A 19471-nucleotide genomic window follows, 5' to 3' on the forward strand; every position below is an offset into this window, starting at 1 on the left:
ACCCGAGGCTCGCAGGAGGAAAACCCCAACCTGACCCATGATAGCAGTTATTCATATTCAGCTTACCTCTACTTACAAAAGCCCGAGCTCGAGCTTTCCAGTAGCCCCAGATCAGACGTTAGTTTTTAAAGTAATCCTAGATCTCGTATATTGCTGGGTTAGGGTTTGGTTTACAAATAAAATGATATTATCCGCATATCTAGTATGGTTTCAAAGGCGAGAATACGCAGAGAAATAACGCCCCAAAAACTCGCGCTTTTGAGCTCGAGCCGCGGAAGCTCGACTCGAGGGTACTTAGCTTAGATTCCAGTCGAGGACGCCGCACTACCTAAGTATGAAAAAACGGGTAAAATCACTGCTATAAGACCTGCATGGTTTGGTGAAGAATGCAGAATTAGAACGGCGCCTCAAAAAGAATACGTACAAATACCGTATGGCCGCAGTGCTAGCGTAGTTAGCGGGTCCACCCTTTTTGGTACTGTTATATGTCGATCATGAGTGATATTCCATGCATATACTATTGAAACAATGTGTCATTTGGTGATATATTGGCGAAGCCAAAACCACCTATTAGCACCGCAATATGTCAACATGTGATAGCCGACTTTAGTCAATACGCCGAGTCAACCCCGTACCAGCGGCACCCGGCCTTCCCATATAGGTCTCCGTGGAATCGGAGCCCGCGCGCGCACGCCCGGTTGAGCCGCGGCCGCAATCTCCCAATGCCGCCCGCCGCCAAATCTGAACCCGGCCAGGCTCCCAAAGACTGCGCCCATCTCAACGCCTCCAATCTTTGCCAGGATCGACACGACCAGCGTATTTCAGCGCCGATCCTGTATATAACCTCTCTATATCTATGTGACTTAGATTTGTAAGAGAAGCCCGGGAATATATCGTAACAGTACCTTTGAAAACGCGGGTATTCCATACTCTGTTTGTTTGTGGGGGATGTGATATACGATATAGGTTCCCCATCGATTATATTACAAACAACCTGCCCGACGCCGGTCACCCGAGTCGCCCTCACCCGCGAGTTCGACCTGAGTTCTGAATTTGAAGTCGAAACTCCCACAGCTCGTGATGCCGCACAAAATCGGGGATCCTCCCGGGCCCCACATATATAGATGTGATATCCCTCTTCACATTCATTCAGGCACTTCTCACTCCCCCGGTCCGGCTCTCTGTCCGATGCATCAATCCCCACGACTCCAGACGTAACATCCCCAGTAGCTCATGATCATCGCGGGATCCAAGCCTCAAATAGTAGGAAAATGCCTACTCCGGTCCCGTGGCTATCGTGTTTCTAGCCCCCGCCATGTTTCTGCCCCGCACCGGCACCGACAATGCAGGGCCGGCCGGCCAGGCATAGATCAGCCGGACACACAGTCCACCACCTGCTCCCTACCCCGCGCGATACGCAGGTCCGGCCGCACACGCCCGTCACTCGATCTTTAATGCAGCACCGAATCTCACCCGTCCCCGCGCCCCTTGCATAACCTGACTGCCGATCCTTCCTCAGAGTAATTATCTTCACCAGATCTCACTCGACAACTTACAGCCGGTCCGGTGATAATCACGTGCTACCCATCAAAGGGGAGTATAGTAATGATGAAGCATTTCGCAGGTACCTCTTTTCCCCACCCCCATTTTTGTTTTTCTGTTTAGTTCGTGGCCAGCGCCTAGTTGACCGATTGCTGAGTGAGTGCGGGCCGCGGCTGGCCGGTCGGTGCACGTCAGTACTCAGTTGAATTCAGTCGTCAGTCATGGCGGGTCGGATTCAGAATATTTCCAAGCACAGACCAGCACAGTAGCGGACTGTGTGCCTACGTCCCCCCCCCCCCCCCCCATTACCTAGTGGGGGGCGTGCCCCAAGCGCCGGGCTATGGTTGCGATTGTGATTGTGGAGGAGGGGAAGGGGGAGGGAGGCGGGCTGGGCATTTCTGTATAACTGTCCGGCCGCAGCTGAAAGTGAGATTACCGGTGATGAAGGCATCCGGCCGGAGGTTTATTGTGGTTCGAGCAGTATCAGTAGCATCTGCATCGGGAACCTATCGAGCTAGTAGTTTGGTTACTTTAGATTTCAGTAAATAAACTCGTGCATCCAATCAGGGCCCCACAACGGGCCGGTCGAGGGTTTCGGTCTTAAACCTGGGTTGCGTCCACCAATTGGCAGTTGCGAACCCAGTTTTTTCTCGGAAAGTCTGTCTGTGTACCTACTGCAGCAGGAAAAGGGTGTCGGTATTAAGACAAGACAGATGTTTATGTGAATGACTCGATTGCTGCTGCTGCTCTCTCCAGGTGTTTCATTTAGGAGCCCTTCCGCTACTTGTTCACTGAGTGTCAATTCCTATTCATGCTTAGATTGCCAATATGCGCCTGCCTGCACGCACGTTGTAAAGCAAAACAAAATAAATAAGAAAAATAAGAAAAAAACACAACAAAATTTCCCTGCGCAGCTGGATTAGTTAGCACCCCTCATTTCCAAAACCTGAGTTTTTTTCGATTTTTATTTTTCCCCTTTTCACTTACTTTCATACACTATACTCAGGTCGAAGTGATAGCAGTGAGCTGTTCTGTATCTGCGATGCCATTCTCGGCCGGCACAAAACCGCTGTCTTCAAAGAAAGTTCCAGGAAACAGACTTCCGAGTGATACCCGGTGTCCGCGAAAAAAAAAACCTGCAACGTGGAGTAATCCCATTTACTCTACTCCACCCACGCAATCTTCCTTTTTTTTCTCCTTCTCTTTCGCCTCCTGCAGCACGTGAGCATGTCTTACTGAGGGAATAAGCATAAGCCGCATACATACTTAGCCAGGGAATCGGTGAACGTCGGCTTTGCAGTTAATTCGCGTAGAGGGGGTATGCCCGGCCGATAGATAGTGTGCACATATAACTACTTAATACAATCGTATGATGAAAGTGGATTCGATTCGGGGGTCATTGGATCCCATAGCTATTTCCCCAACCGGGTGAAATCGCTAAAACTAATTAACTAGCTAAACAGCTTTTTTCTTGTTTGGATGGGCCCCCGTACGACGTACGTAGTACGTCCTTCCTCGTCCTGTCCTGCCTGCCTCCGGTATCTGCTTCTACACGGACGTAGCGGTGGGTATTCCAAATATGAACCCGCATCTGCATTTGCACTTTGGATCGGTTCTCGTGAGAGAGAGAGAGAGAAAAGGAACCGGCTCCAAGAGGTACCATACAATACCATAGCGATAGAGAGGTGGTTAAGCCCGATAAACGTAGCCTACTCCTAGGTACCGGTAGCTCTTTACTGGCAGAGTGTATCTCCCGGCATCATGGTGGGTCCCTGGATGCAGCCCTGTTGGGCAACTCTTCACTTTTCAAAAAATTCTTCCCAGGCCCATGGCCAGCAGCAGCTACCGTACCATGATCATTAAGTCCAACGGCCTGCTCTGCGAAGAACATCCAATTGCATCAACTACTAATCAGGCACCCCACTGCAATCTCGCTGCGCTGGAAGCTTTCGAGAAGTCGGTAGGGTAGGTAGAGTGCCTAGGTACATGTATGTAGGTACCTGTACCTCGAGTGTCCAGGTACCTAATTCGCAGCCAGGAAAGAGCAAAACTCCCGAATACCTGTCTGTCTGTAGGCACGTCTGTCCTGTCTGCCCGTTGTCGGCAGATCCTATACAGGCATGCAAATATCCCTATCCCTATCCCTATCCCTATCCCTATCCATCCATAATCCCTACTCGAGCTCCCCTAGTCCCTAGCTATCCCTTTCACTTTATTCTCTCCCTCACGGTGGCTCACCAATATCGGCTCTACCCGCTTCTTCTTCTCAGTAGAGTATCAAACTAACTTAGCCCTAACGTACCCGCGCGGCGGTGATGCGTCGCAGCAACCGAAAAAAAACTACACAGCATGTATTCCCCACGTTTCTCCATCCTTTCCTGGGAGGCCTAGCTTTCCTTTAATCTCCCTCCAGTCAGGCAGCGGCTACGGCTTCTGCCTTTATCAATCTGAGGAACCTCCTGCTACGAATTAACACCCTGGTTTCCAAATCGAGAGAGGCGCGCGTCATCCTGGGGCCCCTCATCCTACTCTGGATATATGGGTACTGTATGTAGTAGAAGTAGTGGGTAGTAGGTATGTAGTAGGTACCATAATTCCTCTATCCGCCACTATTCGCACCGCCCCGGCCGGCTATTACTTCTCAGACCGTAACCGATAAAGGACTTCTTAGAAATAATTATTCCCTATCAAGCCATCGAAAGAAAGGAAAATCATTAGAGATCGGACCTCCCCTCACATCTTCTCCTGAGACACACACTGGGCGGACCCCACTTTTACTCCAGACCCTCCCCGCGTTTCACGAGGGAGGGACATTAGATATAATTAGTTGAAAAAGAGCTTGAAGGAAAAGAGAAAGAGGGAGAAAATACCTCATGCATATTATATTGGCTCTACGTACTTTTTACGCTCGCTCGAGCATCTGATCTGATCACATCTCGATGGCATCAGTAGCAACGGGTGTTAGCCCGATCATTTCTCCTCCTCTACCTCCTTAGGTATCGGGTATGACCTACGGTACTTACTACTCGGTCATCATCAATCACACACAAAGAATGTAAGATATGTAAATAAAGCCCCGCCAATTACGGCACTCAACAAAGTAGATAAAGGCAAGCATACATGTGATCGGAACCAACAATTAACAATCAGAAAGTGCTTCCCTTACACCGAAAGTACACACCGGAGAATTTCCCGCCTACCTACTCGAGCTGAGAAGACGAGAGCATTTCGTGGGGGTTACATGATGAAATACGAGAGGGGGGTGGGGAGGGGAAAGGGGGGTGAGGTCATGATAGCCGATCTGGAATTGGTTCTACCCAATAGATAGAGGGGGCAGAGTAGGTTATTGTGACAGTTATGCTAGCAGATGCAGGACCCAGCCTGAGGAAATTGGTTACTGTGATATCGTATTTTACCCTACCTACGAGCCACGGCCAGCAGCACATATCCGCCACCAGGTGTAAGAGAAGATCCAGAAGGCTTACATATGATGATGATTATTCTGGGGGAGGGCGTAAAGAAGCTTTTTTTTTTTTTGCCCCTTTATGCTCCCCTGGCATTTTTTTTCATGGTTCGTGATGCTTGTCCTTGTCGTGAGGATTATGATGAATCCTGGGGAAAGCGAAGAATGTGAATCCCAGGGAAACATCCCCCTCATCCTGGCTGTGGCTTGTTTCTGCCTCTGTCTCTTATGTTTACTTTTTTAGGCGTTGTCTAGTAATGACTTGGGCGCAAGAAACTCCTGTATGTAGAAAACTCTACATAGATTAGAGAAAAGGACAGAACGTCGAGTGAGTGACAAAGTGACAGCTGTATGTATGCTGCTTCTCACCGGCCGGTTCTTCCTGCGGTGAGGGTATGAGTTGTTCTTTGCTGATACATCCACAAGTACCTACTCGTACTCGGGATTTCCTTGCCAGAAGATTTCTCGGGGGACATCCGAGTACTTCCCGGCGTAAGCGAAATTGTCGGAAAACGGTTTCAAGGGAGGAAACTCGACACTGACTTAGGCCCGCTGCAGATCTAGACAGGGCCGGTACTTTGTGAATACATAATCAATAAAAAGTCTATTATTACTTCTCTAAAAAACTTACCTGGGTGCATATGTGTAATCCACAGAACGTACCAGCCGTCTAATAATACTTGAATGAGTTAAACCACAAGAAGCATATCTGGTAATAACCATGATCCTTAAAACCAAGATTACACCTTTCTACCTACCGTGAGATCTAGATTCTAGACTCCGGGGTATTCCGGGCATACTCGCTTTCGCGGTATACGAATTGGGAATAATCGAACTAGTAGATATCTTTGTAACTGATTTGTGAGGTTTTTTCTTTTCTTTCTTTTTCTTTTCTTCTGATTCTCTAGAATATTCACGTGGCCGCACATATGTATGCGGTAAGTGAACAGTAGCTTCAACTATTAATTCGCAACTTGTTTTGCTCTAGGCTCACTACTTTCCAGAAATGCACTAGAATTATTATGTATGTACGCAGCAAAAACCAGGACAGGCTGAAGTCGGCCCGACATCAAAGGCCAGGTGGTTGCTATGTATATGCCGGCCTAGGTACGCAAGATATCGCGAAGTTAATCTCCGGCCAGGGTGCAGGTGGACCGGTTGTTAGTGTTGATTGTAGCGAAATTTGAACATGAATCATGCGTTACCTGCCTAGCCTCTCGGTTCTTTTCCCCCTCCCCCTCTACCAGTGGATCATGTTTGAGGAAACGATGTGGCTGGTATGATAGGGGAAGTCGACTCTCCACCACCACCATTACTACCACAACAAGCCGAGAGAGTGTCTGAGGGACCACTACGGCCGGAATAAGATACCTTAAAATGTCACCTCACGCAGCATCGCCGGTAGGTACAAAAATCCTGTTATTCTTGTTATTTATTTGTACATAGAGTAATAATTGCGGGGACCTGCATTATTCACCAGTGGGACCAACCCATAAAGTGTCTCGGATATTTGTTTTTGCGAGCCCTCTTCTTTTTTGCCTTCCCCCCGACCCAGTCGATATGCGGCAAGGGTTCAAGCGATCGTGAAGGGAGGGGATGGGCACAGGGTATCTCGGATATGAAACCGAAACATCATCCATCCCAACTCAACCTTGGCTTACCTACCCCTCTACTTACTGTTCACGGGTTCAATTTCGCAAGTGATAGACTCGCTAGGCAAGTTGGGTTGTTGCGGAGGGGGGGATCTGGTTAGATAGTGTTTGTAAAAATAACATCTCAATGTTTTACTTTTATAGATACCGTTAGTGAAGTTCTCCTCTTGCGTTCCACACCGCGCGCGCGCGCAATGATTCCTAATAAATATTCCTAATATTGGCGATGACGACGGCCAATGTCTTGAACGGTTAATTGTTGTGGTTGTGGAGGAGCATGTAAAACACAGCGAATAAATCCAAACCCTGAAGAGAGTACGGCAATTGAGTTTATCACGCTAGTTCGCTAGCCATCTTTCAGGATGTCCACGAGGGTCCCTTGTGATCTCATCCCAGCGGCCGAAACAATCGAAGCTCGCTAGAAGCAATCGTAGAACTTGACTGGAACAAGACAACCGATGTTCGGTTTTCTCACCGCGCACCACACGTTACTGCGTGGGATGAGATGTGACCGGACCAGAAAAGAGACACCAAGTTTATGTTTCCCTCGAGAATCGAGACACGAGAAAAAGGAATCAGGAAATCGAAGTAACTACATGTATGTAAGTGTCTGTCAGTCAGTATTGCGAGTTTAGAAACTTCTTTTTTTCGAGGCTGTCCACGTCATTTTGTTCAAAGCAGGCCGCTGTACAAAAGAACAACAGCAGCATAATGCAAATTAACGGGGACTTCCCGAATCTCCCCCTCTCACCTCTCAGGTACGTATGTGTAGCTGTATGTACTTTACCGTAACTCACACACCTTGAGCGGTAAAGATGACGCATCCCGCGTCCGTCCAGCTGTTGTTCTGTTCCTCGCCCGCCGCACAGCGCCGGTTCACCTCACCGCAACACCTACCGCCTGTAGCCTATGTTGGTTCCATCCGAACATCCAAACGATGTCCAGTCCACTAATAGGCGGGAAAGGGAAAGAAAGAAGAAAAAAAAAGGCCGTTCCATAGGTTGCACGTGAGTGTAGGTACTCTACTGCACATACATATGTAGTCAACGGCACAACAGCACTCAATTAACCCTCCAATCGCTTCACATATCGCGAGATGCTGAACAACTTGGCCGGCTCTCATAAAGTCATGTGTCGGCCGGGGGACGACCTTCCAGTAACGCATGGAAAGAAAAATAACCCCACCTTTCCATACATACATACAGCCTGGTAAGGCAGGTTCCATATGTATCCACTGGTGCAAGAAAAAAAAAACGCAGATAAAGTGCTGGTACAGTTGCACCCTATGTACCGAGAAACCATCTAATTCCGGGAAAGCTATCCTTGACCGTGTGCAGCTGTGCGCGATTTGCTCCGCAGAAGGGTATTTTATGGATGATTACTACTGGGTACGTCCAGCGACACTATCACCAATCCTTGCCTGTCCAGGCGGATAGGTTACGATGCTTTTTTTTCTCTTTCGCGATACGATCTGACTTAGGTACTGGAGTGCCAGCCTCAACTGCCGTTGTACCTTGGGACGAAAGGTTGCGCTCAACATAATCGCGAGACTCCATATCCGGTATCGCACCAGTTTTTAATTCCGAGATTCCGACCGACGTATGCCTAGATGCGCTTTGTGCCTTTACTTCTGTACCTTACGGTAGGTAGAGTAGAGCAAGTACTCCACAGATGTAAGTATGTGTCGTGTATGTATCGGCTGGCGGTCGGTACCTACATGAACCTCCAGATACTGGTATCGTCGGCTCATCTTGATTGAAAACCGAACCCCAAAGCCACCTAGCTAGGGAAGGCTATCGGATCGGCGACCACGGTGCTGATGATACCACGATGGAGGATAGGCTGAGCCTGGGTTTGCTCTGAGTACCTACGGTAGGTTGGGTTAGGTCAGGTCAGGTCAGGTAGCCTATGTTAGCCACGTCAATTGACACTTTCTACAGGGTTCATCGATCGGTACGGTACTCTACAAGGCTGCAGTTGAGGGAAGAAGAAAGTAAAGTGCTTATGAAAGAAGAGCAGCAGAAAAAAGGTGTGTCTGGGTTAAAAACCTTGTTGTCGAGCAAAAGCTGGATGGAATTCACAATAACGGATCTTGCTGCCCTGTAGGATTTGTTTGACTGGGGCAGGGCACCCTCGGTCGTTCTTTACCGGGCCCTGGTACCCAGCACGCATTTGCCAGCCTGAGTCCCTGCCCTCCCGCCGTTGAAGGGGGAGGGGGGGCATCCTTGAACCCGCTGTTTATCGAAAACCATGCAGAATCACTTGCCGAGATGAAGGCGTGACGTTCTCAATAGGTCGGACGAAAGGAGTAACGGGCGAAACGGCCGGGTTGTAGCATGAGTGAGAGTAACTTTCTTTTTGTTTTGATATAAGTTTTAATCGTGAGTAAGAAGAGTGTCTGGAGTAAGAATTCCTTTGATTGATAATGCTCCAACAACCGCTTGACTACTACCGATTTGATATCGATATTAGGGTTTCGCCGGTAGTGCATCATGAATCTCTGTCAGGAATCAGAACCAGTCACACCAGCTGATAAACTCTGCCTCACAATCACTTCGCCCTCTAACCGAGCAGAAATCATTTCCGACCATCAACTGAGAAAGAATGCAGTACAGTGCTAATAAGATTAGTACTGTCGTACGTACTGCCATCTTGAGGTTAAATAAAGATTTGAACCCGCGCTCTTTACCCATGTAGGCACCTTCTCCGGGGGGTCGGTTGGCTGCACCGAACATGGCGGGGACCGCCATATTCTGATATTCGTTACATATGACTCTAGTCTCTAGGTCAAGCTCAAACGAAAGCATTTACAAAAAGCAAAATATGAGACCGGCATGAAATCTATACCGGCCTTCGGAATTCGGTTCATTTTTTACCGAAAAACGTACGCCGTGGTTACCCAAAAAAATGCCGAGAGGGGGTGGTTTTCCCTCCAACACTGGCAGCGACGATGAAGCACCGGCATCGGCCGCGTCTGGATGAAGCCAGATGTGGCGTAGAAGAACCGGTTTATAAAAGTTTCAAACATTCATAAATTGGTAGTTGACTCCAGCTCATATTTCCGGCCATCGTAGAGTAGTAGGATTCCGGTTTGGTGATCCCTTTTCCGAATGGCACCTCTTTTGTGAATATTAGATGTAAAGTAAGTAATACTAAGTATAAGACATAATAGCATCATTCATGATCATCCGCTATTTCCTTGGTAAAACAAAAATGCATTCCGTAGAGACCCGCCACAACCAGCTATAGGGTAGGTAGAAAACCAGACTCCGAACAGAAGGAGCAAGTGTTCCAGTTCTAAAAATTGGTAATTCATAGCTATTTTTTCCCCTCTTCCCCGAGGAGGAGCCAACCAACCAAACATCGGCTTTGCGCGACAACCGACATAAAATCGTATCAGCATGACGGCGTGATGCAGTGCAGAAGAATAACAAGTGCCAGGGAAATTATGGTGGCTTTTTTTTTTTTGTAGCCTTTCCTTTTGCTTGAAAGCTTTTGATGCTTTTGAGTGGTAGCCGTTTGAAAAAGGGCAACAAGTAAATCGGAGTCGACCCCACGACACCACTATCACCATCACGCTTTGGGAGGGTAGTATTGTCGTACTATCCGTGAGACACTGCAGGCCGCCGGTTGTTTCTTGAGGACTGAATGACCATAATTGATAAAGTGCTCGAGCCAGCCAGCCATCTATCAGCCAGCCAGCCATCCAGCCATCCAGCCAGCAAACCAGCAAGCCAGATTCCCTAATCGAATTTCAATTGCGTAGATTGAACTGATTGATGATTGATTGATTGAGATACCTTTCGATGTCTTACGCACGCCTAGTCACTTGCCAAAAACAGGGGAAACAGTGAACAGCGGATGAAGGGGGGGGGGGGGTGTCTGAGTGAACGGGCTGAGCCGTTTTGCCGAGGAAGGGGGAGTCAGTAAGTCAATATCATGTAGGTACATGTACCTACTCCACATAGGTCACACACAGCAAACGAATTGTTTATCGCCGTATGTAGCCCCCACTCCACGACGGCCAATCTGTAAGAATTTGTCGAGATGGCACTGTGCTGGTTAGAGTGCTATGTAGGCCGGTAAAGCTTATGGTCCTTTAATCTCTTTCTGGTGTCATTCACCTACCTCTTCTGCACATTATTTAGAAGAATCGCACGAATGACTCTCCGGTCTGAATTTCAAGGCCCGTTTGTGGTTCAGTAGCCATCGGAATTCGTAATCACGCCGTTGGGACCTGGTGTTGTGGAAGAGAGCGAGCTAGATCGAGTGATTGCCGCTAGCAACACGGCCAGGGCTGGATTACAGGGCGGGGAGGGGCGAGCATTAGGGCTATCGGATCAGCATCCAGGCACGCTCCCGCCCAACCCTGAGAAAACCAGATTCCCGTCACGATGGGTTTTGATGGGTTTCTTCCCCTGGTTAGGACAGGGCAACCATTGAATGCGCTTCAATGTTTGTTTGGTGGTGGTTTGGCCAAAGGTTTACACCACCTACCTACATACCTCATCCCTTGCAGCCAGAGCTTGAAAGGCACTGAAAGCGTGGTTGACATGACATACACGTGGGGCAGATGGAAGGGGAGGGAGGGGTTAGAAAAAGACGGTCTGTGCATTTTTGTTTTTCCCTGGATGGCACGTGTGGGAGTGACTTTGGTTTGTGGGAGAAACCTTTCATCACATCATCATCACATCCACACCCCCCCCATTCCTCACTCAAGTCACACCTGATTTGATATTTGTTTTTCCGTTTCCTCTTTTAGTCAATACAAGACGTACATGTTTTGATGGTCTTTTCTATTAGTACACAGGTACTCGTATTTCTCTGACGTTTGTGGACGCGACTGATATTGCATGCCATACAAAAATACGCAAAGCTCATGATTTTGGGTGTATGCAATAATGGCCCAGTTCAAAAACGTCAGTACATACATACCATACCGTGCTCGCCCTGCCTACTAATGTTGCTGTTTTTCTTTTGAATGGAGATCAACAATATCACGGGAGGCAAAGCGGGCCGCGGGGCAGCCGAGTCAGTTGAAACCTGAACGGAATGGAATTACATATGGGAGGGGGACAGCAGTTACGGTGGTCGGAGCATGGCCGCGGTTTTCCGACGGGCGAATTGCTCTGGGCGCTCCTCCTTCTGCTTTCAAGAGAGGTTGGGAGATGATGACTCGTTTGTAAGGTTAGTGCTCGACTCTCTCTCATGATCACTCACTCACTGACTCTGCCTCAATTTACGATTGCATATTGAAGATCTGATATAAAAACGGGTGTGCGTCGTCGTCGTCGCTGTGGGGGCTGGCAATAGCCAATTGGGGGATAGATGGTTACTAAACAAGGAAAGAGCGTTGAAAGTGGGACCCGGGGACTTGACCTAAATCCTGTTGGAGCTAACTAAGACGAATGGCCCGTGTGTGAGGACAAGAAGAAAACGAGTGAGAGGGAAAGAAGGGAAAAATGTGACGGGTCATTACATGCTCTGCCGGTAAGCCACTGCGCCCTTGAAATTCCAATCAATCAAAGTGAGATATCCGAAGGAATACGGCAGGGCAGGGCAGGCTGCAGAGGAATCGGAATCTCCACCCACAGGTGTTGAAGATTGAGATACACAGCAAAGGACGATTGATGGGGGGCAACAGAGAGGTCCAATCACACCATGTCTGTAAAGTGCGTTACTCTGCCTTGGTCAATCGATACAATTGATGGTAGGGCCTTGGATATCGGTTACACTTATCTACTCGATATCTGTGTGCTATTCTATTATTATGTTTACAGGTGCATCAATGGAGCTTTCATCCGGCCACTCGTCCGTGGTCCTTTAAACCCGATCGCTTAGTAGCCTCTTTCTACTTTGCACGAGGTCTTTCTCTTCTAGTACTTGCGCTCGAGAAAATCAATTCCTCACCGCAGCACGCAAATTCGTCTATCATACGTACTCCTCCCTCTTGATCTACACATCTTCAATTACAACTGACGGGTTTGGGCCTTGCGATTGCTCTCTACGCCGTACTATTCCGTGATCTATAACCGCCCCCCTTTAGTTGTAGAATTGTAGAGATACAGTCGCCGTCATGTTAAATAGTTAGCTTCTTTAAAGAGAGAAAAATTGATACAAAAAAAGAAATAAACAATCACCCCTCTCCCATCACCATCCCCCACCCTGCTGCTCTTATAGCCCAGCTCATCCAGTTTCTCTTCCCCTGCTCCTACCGTTACCTGTCGTCTGTCACCTCGATCCATCCAAGGTACCCTTTCCCAGTGGCTTTTCAAACCCTGAACCACCACACCACACCGCTGCTGCATTCGCATCTGCCCTGGTCCACCCCCCTTCCCAATCCTACCCACGCAATCCTCGACAACCAACCACTACTCTATCGATATCTGGCTCGAAACCCAGTACTTTTTGATATCACGAATCGAAAGATAATAATTCCGCTGAGGGTCAAGTGTAACGTAGTGATAACCATTGGGGCATCAAATATCATCATCGCGCCGCTCAGAGACATTTTTGTTATTTTTGTTCCTTTTCCCCTTCTTTAACAAGCCTCCCCAGTCATCCGTCAACGATCTTGCAGAATCAGAGACCTGGCCATCCTCGTATCCTTCAACCAATTCGTCCCAACTAACGCGCCAACCAAAGGAAAAAGGAAAAATAAACGTATGTACGCAAGTCATCTTCCTAGGCGGGCATCATTCATTCCCACACACACACACACACACACCCTCTACCCCGTCCCTCTTTCGCCCATCGAATCGATATCCTTTTTTTGTCTCAAGAGTTACATGTACCCTATGATTGCCAAGTCCCAAGTCCAACGTCCCAGCTCATCCACACCTAACCCTAAACACGCCCCTCCACGCATCACATCGCATATTATTCTTTCATCCGTGGTTTGATGGTAGCGCGCAGTACACGCTGCCAACACCGCGCAAAAACATCCACATTCCATTCCAGAGAAGATCCGTAGCAGAATAAGGGCTCCAGTACTGACATGTTTCACAAAATGCTCTCATAGTTCGAGCTTCTCCTATTAGACCTATCATTGAATTGAAAGGCTGCACAGCCACACCATTGAGACTCAATCACCAATCATAACGATCGTCCAATCACTGAGGCAACAACCGCGGCATCTCTCTTACCCAGGGCCCAGTTTAATTCTACTAAACGTGGGAGGCAGTTAACCAAGTTTCATACAGAACTTCATCCAGTCATCCTCCATCACTGCCGTTCCTGACACACCAACGTTCTCTCAATTCAGTCTATGCAAGAAGCAAGCCTATCTCCGAGGTACATATAAATCTGATAGATTAAATTTTGCGAGGATTATTGTTCTTTGTGTTCCACAAGTACCGACCACCGAGCCACTCACCCCCCCTAGCTCCTTTACCCCTGTCTAGCCGATTTCCTTACCATACCATTTACGTTCCCTGCGCGATTACATATCCTTGACCAAGACTCTTTCACCCGGCAATTTTCCCACACCACACCCCTTCCAAGCCGTCCCCGTCGCGCCGCAATATACCACTAGTAGTACCTACATCCAGTAGCTACCTACCTAGTTCGACATATTAATTCAGGTCACCGCCAAGAACGTGACCGAAGGATTCCATCCCATCTGGCTGGCGCGTAGTACACACTGTGTTTTGTTTCGGAAAGCGCCCAGCAATTATTCCAACGGCAACATCTCACCACAAATTTGTCGTTCCAGCGACCGGCTTTGTGTAGAGTAGTGTTCTGGAAAAGCAACCACCATAGCTTCTCTTGCAGGTTATCAGCTGCGCGATTACGCCTGACTAGTCAACTTTAGCTTGCACCATCCTATCAGCATTAGTTATACCTAAGGTACTTGTTTTTTCCTTTCCTTTTATCTTTTTTCTTCCCATTCTTTCTTTTCCCTTTACAACCCAATTTTCGCGTTCGTTTCTTTCGTCCAATCGTTCCAATTGCTCTTGCTGTAAGGGAAAACAAGAAATTTGCCGGGAAATAATCGATTGCTTGATCTCTGGTGAAATCTCCATCATTTCCTAGTCATTTCTCGATCGCTTTTCTAGTCTCTATCTCTACTTTTGTATCTGGCGCCGCGCTTGGCCTGACCAAGAGAGAGATAGAGGAAGACGTATCATTTCCCAACGCCCCCTCCTGATTTCAGTGATTGTTTAGCTTATTCCCTGCCTTACATCACTTTGATTTTACTTTCCCACCTTATTTTAGACCTTTTATTCTCATTCGCAGACGAAGCCGTTATATCTTTTTTTTCTTTTTCCTCTCTTTTTTTTCCTTAGCGTTGCTTTTTCCGTTCCCTTTTCATTATTTTCCTGTTCGGGGTTTCGGCACGCATTGGCGGGCGTTTGATACATACGTACTCGAACTGGTTACCGTTATTACGTCCCGCATCACTGTGGAGACTACTGGTCGACCCTACGCTAGTTAATAACTAATTTTTCTTCCCGGGAGGGGGGTGTGTGTTTCTGTATCCATATCATATCGGCTTTTTTCTTTAGTTGAATTTTTCTTAGCCCTTTTTTTTTACAGTTGATTTTTTCCCCGTTCGTTGCTTTTTTTATTCTCTCTCTTTCGTGGTTCTTCTTCCGTCTGATTCCTCTTCAGCAACAGAAATTAGCAGAAGTCTTATTATTTTTTTCCCCCTTGACTCTGTCTGCCTGTCTGCCTGCCTGTCCTCCTCCCCCTACCCTCTCTGGTAGTTTCTTTTTCTGGTCTTTTCAAGGTGATTGCTTGCTCGCTTTGCTTGCTCAGACAGCGTTGTCCCCTTTATTCACATTACATACACATACACATACCTGCCCGGCCATCCATACCCACATCCACATCTCGTACATACATATCCCATCCAGCCATACGTTACATACATCATCCACGTCCCAAGCATACATTACATACATACACCACACACAGATCAAGCAAGATAGGGACAGGACAGGAACTGTGGACCTCGAGCTAACCAAGAATTCCCAAGGCTTCAGTGCACCATCCTCGATCACTCACGCATTCACTCACACTCACACTCACACACCCACGCACCCACGCAGCCAGCCATTCTGTCCATCCACCACCCATCATCCATCAACGCATACATACACATCTCCCCACCTGGGAAAGAGAAATACCTAAATAAATAATATTTTTCTCAAAAAAAGGAACCATCCCCCTTCCACTCACCACCCACGCATTCCTTCAATTCCCAGAGGAACGGTGCTGTGCCACGCCTGCCCAACCACACGGAAGAAACAGATCTGATCCTTACGGCAAGCATCAACGCCGTCATAATTCGCACTATTGAAAAAAAAATAAAAAAAATAAAAAAAAGGAATCGGAAGGGCGTTGCAGCAGAGACAGCAGAGAAGCAGAAGCAGAAGCAGTAGACAGAACAAGAAGCGTTAGATCCTGTTAGGGAGTAGCTTAGCACCTCCACAGATTTCACCGCCCTCTCCGTCGTCACCGCAGCCCCATCCAAATCCATCTCTCTCCCCCAGTTGCAACAGTGGCATACCCTTCCCAGTCACACCACAGGCAGCAAGCTATGTCGCATCCACCCGGCAGCTATAAGGAGGAGCCGGCCACTGAACCGGATAGCCACCCAGGTCACCCTCATCAACAGCATCCGCCGCCACCGCCCTCCACTGCTACTTCCCAGCAGCAACATCCTCAGCAGCAGCAACAACAGCATCAACAACACCCCCAGCAACAGCAGCAGCACCCTAGACCTAACCTCCCCCATCAACAACACCCAGGACAGCAGCAGCAGCAGCCTCCCCCCTCCTCTTCTACTTTCCCATCGCCGCACCCCCCTCAACATCAATCCCCTTTCGCCCAGTCTTCAAACCTCCCCGGTTCACAGCACCCTCACTCTCAAGAGATCGCTTACTTTGCCCATCCCTCCCCATACGGCACTCCCGGCGGTAGTGCTCCTTCATACCCACCTCAAGGTCCGTAGATCCCTCCGATCTTCCCCAGCATATCCTATTCCTTTATATTTGCTTTTCACCCACCCCTACTTTCCACCCCTTCCCTTCTTACCTTCTATCCTTCCCTCACACCTTCCCTCACACCTTCCCTCACACCTTCCCTCACACCTCTGCGCCGCCTCGTGTCTCAGCAAGAAAGAAAGAAAAAAAACCAAAAACGTTCCTTGACTAACAACTATTCTACGAAACTATTATACAGATTTGATGGCTACCCACACAATGAACCGTCCACCGTATCCCCCAATCTACCACACTCCTCAGAGCAACTCGCCGGCCTCTGTTGCCTCTCCCACAGCGGATCACCGAGTCTATTCACAACAGCCTATGCAGAACCCGCTATACGGGTATCCGCAGACATACCCCCCAATACCGGCTGGCCCCCAGAACTACTCCAGCCAGCCTCCTCACCATGGTCTCACACAGCCGTTGTTGATGTCTCAGTCTTCAGGACAGACCATGACTCCACCACAACCTCATCACCAGCATGTCGCACCAAACACTTCTACCGCGGCAAAGATTTCCCAGACTCCTATTCACAGAGCCTCCCCATCTACCCCCTCGTCTGGATCTAAGCCTGGTGCTGGAAACTCCGCGATCAACCCGAATGCCGCTCCTGGGCCGATCCCGGCGACAACCCCATTGGTGGTCAGACAGGACAATAACGGCGTGCAGTGGATCGCATTCGAGTACTCTCGCGACAGGGTCAAGATGGAGTACACCATTCGCTGCGATGTCGAGTCCATCAGTGTTGATACCCTATCCCACGAGTTCAAGACCGAGAACTGCGTCTACCCGCGCGCTTGCTGCCCCAAGGACCAGTACCGGGGTAACAGATTGGTTTACGAGACCGAGTGCAATGCCGTTGGCTGGGCTTTGGCAGAGCTTAATCCTTGTTTGAGGGGGAAGAGAGGCTTGATCCAGAGAGCTGTAGACAGCTGGAGGAATTCTAACCAGGACCCCCGGCTACGAAGCCGAAGGGTCCGTCGCATGGCGAAGATCAACAACCGCAAAGCAAATGCTCAGGCTGCTCAGGCTCACCTCGGTGCAGGTTCACCTAACGTTCACAATGGTGTTCCTTCGGCCAGCGTAGGACTCGGACTTAAGGGGCCTCTTGTCCCAAACGCGCAGCCACAGCTTCACCACCACCACCATCCGGGAACAGCTACAGGTCACAATGACTCCCCAACCGCAGCGAACGGTGAGGAAGATATGGGCTCGATGTTGCACCACCACCATCACTCTGCCCAAGCTCAGTATGGAGTCCAGGGACAGATGCCCTCAAACACTAGCTCTAGGTCTGGCTCAGGACACCTTTCCCCGGCCGTTGGAGGTGAAGAATTCGGGAATGGACATGCGGGACAGCATCATCATCATGCTCCGACAAGTGGGAATGATATCAGACCGAGGCACGTCTTTCACGGATATCCCACTTCTTACCCGTCGGAAAACGTAGGGGGAGCTTCTATGCCACCTTCGATGCACGATAGCATGGACCCCATGGGCCCTTCATCCAACACCCCCAATGCCGTTACCGCGTCTACCCCACCCAATAACACCTCGCTGTTCGGAGACATCCCGGACCACAAGCGTCGGAAGTTTATTCTTGTGGATGACCCGGCCCGTGGCTCCCGTGTCCGTGTCCGTGTGATGCTTGACCAAGTTCACATGCAAGAGATCCCGGATTCTTACCGCAAATCAAACTCTGTCTACCCGCGTTCATTCATGGCGTCACAGATGGAGGACGATTCGCAAACAGAGACCCAGACCCAGATTATCGTGCCCATGCTCGATGGATCAAGCATGACCGTGTCACCACCACCACCCAGTAACCAGAAGAGGAAGAAGGAGTTGGATTTGAACGAGTTGGGATACAGAATGTCGTGGAGCCAGTCCAGAGTCTTTGCAGGCAGGACTATGTTTTTGCAGCGAGCTCGTAAGTCACGGCGAACTTCCTGCGGCGCCGTGAGCGAGTGTTAATTTGGTTTTCTTTCTTTTTTAGTCGACGCGTATAGGAATAAGATGAGGAGCAGCATGATGGCCGCCGGAACGGATGTTGTTAACTCAGCGCCTCACCTCGAAACTCGGGCCGGAAAGAGAAAGTGGTTGGAGAGAAACCGCCGGTCGAGGCCTTCCGACTCCTCTTAATCGTATCGACACAAAAAAAAAATCATATTAAAATTTTAACACAACACGAAAAGCTTTGGCATTTTTTAGATTTCTGTTCTATGGGAATGTATAGGGAAATACACACAATCTGGGGGGAATTCTCGGCTTGGCTTTGGGGGGTTTACATTGGGATAAAGGGCACTGGGAACATGGAACAGTTCTTATAAAAAGAAAGAGGAAAAAAGGGAAAAAGCGCTGACCAGCTACCACCACCACATTGTTATCAATCCAGGAGCAGAAAGCAAAAGGAAGGAAAATTGAAAATGTTTTAAAAACGTTGATCGTTTTTACTTTCTGTATCCTTGGATTCATTTTTGTTCAATACGGGGGGTTATCTCTTTCATCTTCTCTTTTTTCCTTTCTTTCTTTTCTCTTCTAAGGGTCTATTATTACATCGTTGATATGGGAGGCGTATTATCATTATTATACCGAATTTTTTCCTTCTTGTCACTATCTTTTTGTGTTGTATTATTTTCTTCTATGTTGTGTTTTTTTCTTCATATTTCATTACCTCTTTCGCACTTGTTTTAACGTTGCTGATGGGGACATTCCGATCGAACGACGTTTCTATGGCATGGCTTCTTACGACCCGTTTACGAAAAAAAATCCATTTAACGAAACCCTTTTCTTCAGAAAGCCACCTCTCGCCCTTCATCTCA

General features: G+C 48.5%; 1 protein-coding gene across 1 annotated transcript; it reads left to right on the plus strand.

Annotated features, from left to right (window-relative positions):
* Positions 1–16201: 16201 nt before the first annotated feature.
* Positions 16202–18791, plus strand: LAJ45_09020 (uncharacterized protein; the record flags this gene model as incomplete). Its single annotated transcript, XM_046118567.1, has 3 exons — positions 16202–16607; positions 16846–18579; positions 18646–18791. 3 exons carry the CDS (start codon positions 16202–16204, stop codon positions 18789–18791), a joined length of 2286 nt encoding a protein of 761 aa, XP_045968244.1.
* Between the last annotated feature and the right edge of the window lie 680 nt (positions 18792–19471).

The sequence above is a fragment of the Morchella importuna genome, assembly GCF_003444635.1.
Source record: "Morchella importuna strain M04M26 chromosome Unknown Morimp01GS033, whole genome shotgun sequence".
Classification (NCBI taxonomy): Eukaryota; Fungi; Ascomycota; class Pezizomycetes; order Pezizales; family Morchellaceae; genus Morchella; species Morchella importuna.